The sequence below is a fragment of the Saccoglossus kowalevskii genome, chromosome 10, assembly GCF_978046115.1.
Source record: "Saccoglossus kowalevskii chromosome 10, keSacKowa6.1, whole genome shotgun sequence".
NCBI classification, from domain to species: domain Eukaryota; kingdom Metazoa; phylum Hemichordata; class Enteropneusta; family Harrimaniidae; genus Saccoglossus; species Saccoglossus kowalevskii.
Window position 1 is genome coordinate 11,979,488 of NC_140650.1, and position 2,984 is coordinate 11,982,471.

At 36.0% G+C, this 2,984-nt stretch overlaps 1 protein-coding gene across 1 annotated transcript; it reads left to right on the forward strand.

Moving 5' to 3' along the window:
- The first annotated feature begins 514 nt into the window (after positions 1–514).
- Positions 515–1,137, forward strand: LOC102806755 (uncharacterized). The gene is made up of 2 exons (XM_006820946.3): positions 515–656; positions 884–1,137. Exons 1-2 carry the CDS (start codon positions 515–517, stop codon positions 1,135–1,137), a joined length of 396 nt encoding a protein of 131 aa, XP_006821009.1.
- The last annotated feature ends 1,847 nt before the right edge of the window (positions 1,138–2,984 follow it).

A 2,984-nucleotide genomic window follows, 5' to 3' on the forward strand; every position in this document is an offset into this window, starting at 1 on the left:
ACCGACATTAACAATGTTGCATGAGGTACTACATTTTGCATTGCGAATTTATGCGATCGTCGTGATCATCTATGAATCCTGCCGCTATAAAAACAGAGGCCGCGGTACGAAATTGTGCATGGGGAGGGGAGATCTGCTCACGGTCGCGCCCCTTCCCCCGGTGCTGCCGCCACTGAAAATTATGCCACTCATGCATTCTTGAAAAAAACATCCAGAATGTCAATATTGTCTTCCCTCGACCTTCGTGCTACAATTGCAAGAGATAGCGCTGACACGTAGCGCATTTTTGCCAGAAGAGGCGATATTCACAACCACTATGCTTCCTGTGAACTGTAAAATATGCTTGTTTATCCTGTCTAGAGTCTAAGTATTCTCAGAGGAAATGCCCGATGGTCGACTGAACTGCATGACGGTCTAGAAAATAGTGCCGTATTGACGAATCATCAAGTTTCAACAAGTTTCACGTGATCAGGTGCCACGTACCTAACATTGTCAAGCAGACCAGGCATCCGCCATGTCGACCACCATTGACGTTAAAACCGAGCTCCAGCAGAGACTTGACGAATTTTCTAATGTGTATCGTACTGGTATTTGGGAAGACCTAATTGAATTTTATACCCCCGATGCAATAATGCAAGGACGGACGGATATAACAGGTAGATTTAAAGCTCTGTCCTGAGTATGTTACTGATATGACAGTTATGTGATGTTAATTTTTTTACTAAACAGCTTATTCAACTATAAGGTGCAGATTTAAAATTACCCAATTGATAGAATACAAATGCAACTTCAAACTATCGGCATCAAGTTGAAATCGAGTAAACAGCATTCTACAATAACAATTTTAAGTTTTACAAAAAAATTAATGTTTTTTTTATTGAAGCTATCAAACGCCTGATTACGCAGTATATGGTAGAATATGACGATATAAGATTTACTATAACTGATACGGGAACAATTGGTAAAGATGGTTTGGTGTACTCAACCATAGCATTCAACTTACACAAACGAGGTGAGAAGGTGGCAGAACCAGGTAAAGAGATCTGCATATGGAAAAAAAATGGAGACAAATTCTGTTTCCACCGTGCGGTGTGGAATGCTGATGAAGCGATAGAGACATATACAAAACATATTTAGACAGATGCTCATCATTACGTTCCGATTATGGGAATAAGCTAATATAAATCCGTATGATTATGTTATGTCTTTGTAATTATTATAGCAATAACTTGCATGAATGAAATGCAAACATTAGGACAAAACAAACTTTACAATATTGTGCTCGTTTAGTCAACTTTCTTATTTTCACCAAGTGAACTTACTTGATATTGTCAACCATTGGTGTTAGTTAATGTACCCTAATATTCTATCAATATTATTTCCGAGAAATAAGAGTTCGTTTCTTGAATAACCACAAATTTATTTCTAACGAGTTGTTGATGTGCTATATGTATTGACATTATAGTAGAGCAGTGTTAAAGAAAAGTATATTGATGCAGATAGTTTTAAAAATCTTATACATTATATGGGTAGATTCAGTATAATTAATTATTTAAAAGTAAAAGATGCAATGTATAATAATTAATTGTGATTTCGGAATAAACTCATTTACTTAAATATATTATGTGTGCATCATATTCGCTTATATATCCAGTGTATTGTGAAACATGACGCGTGTATGTAAGAGTGGATAACTGTACATTTAAGTGTCCCGGTCGTCACGCCGCGTTGTGTTTGACGCATGCAATGCGTGCGAAAATAAATTACATTACATTTGTTTACATGACTACAATGCTTTAATCATACCTGTGTTTAGGAACAATATTATAACTATATATTATGCAGTCTGTCAATAAAATGCATATCCTCATATGGTAGTCATGCAACCAGATAATGCAACCCGTCATTATAATGTATATTATCACATGGTAGTCATGCAACCAGATAATGCAACCTGTCATTATAATGTATATTATCACATGGTAGTCATGCGACCAGATAATGTAACCTGTCATTATAATGTATATTATCACATGGTAGTCATGCAACCAGATAATGCAACCTGTCATTATAATGTATATTATCACATGGTGGTCATGTGACCAGTTAATGCATTCTGTCATTATATTGTATATTATCACACAGTAGTCATGTGACCAAATAATGAAATCTGTCTTCACCTGACTGCACACCCACTCACTAGCACACAGCACACTATACACGCTAGGTATAAGGTTAGGTTGCAGGATGTAGCCACTGGAGGAGTTATTTACTCATTTTCACAAACGCCATTCCAAAAGAGCCGTACGGTTTAAAACCGGCAAGACTAAAATTCGCATTAATAAAGTAAAAACGATAACATAACTTTGGACAAGCAGGTATAGTGCAACGAAACTAAAAAAATTACAAACAAATATAAACTTATTTATATCCCTTTTTTGCAAACAGACCACCCAGAAGAAAACTAGCTTTGGGAAAAAATACAGCTGGAAACCTGTACCCGTCGCCTTGTCATGTGCCCCAGAGGGTGGATGTCGGGTTTCATCCAAACCAAAATACTAGTAAATTACACTACATAAAAAATGTTTAAGGAAAACTGAACCGTAGCTAGTCCAGCGTAGAATGAATTATCATTGCAACAAAAGTTTATGACTTTCCAACAACTCTTTCCATTTTCCAAACAAAGTTTAAGACTCAGCCACCCACATTATCACCTTTTTAATTTTCCAAAGAACATTTTCGATGCCCAAAAATAAATTATTGACTTTCCAGTATTGTTTTGACTTTCCAACCAGGCTATGTTACTTTCTAGCAATATTATTCGGCATTTCATCCATCTCCTATGCCTTGCCAATGAATTTTATCAGCTTTTTTTTTATTTTTTCTGCTTTCCAACTAACATATTTGACTGTGAACTATACGGTTTCTCAGCCATAATTTTCCACATTTCAACCCAATTCTTCGATTGTTTGATTGTTTGTTTG

What these genes read in the sequence shown, in the direction of transcription:
- LOC102806755 (XM_006820946.3), top strand. Translation starts at nt 515, where the DNA reads ATGTCGACCACCATTGACGTTAAAACCGAGCTCCAGCAGAGACTTGAC. An exon ending in AGGACGGACGGATATAACAG is followed by an intron (nt 657 to 883) that starts GTAGATTTAAAG and finishes TTTTTATTGAAG; the next exon opens with CTATCAAACGCCTGATTACG.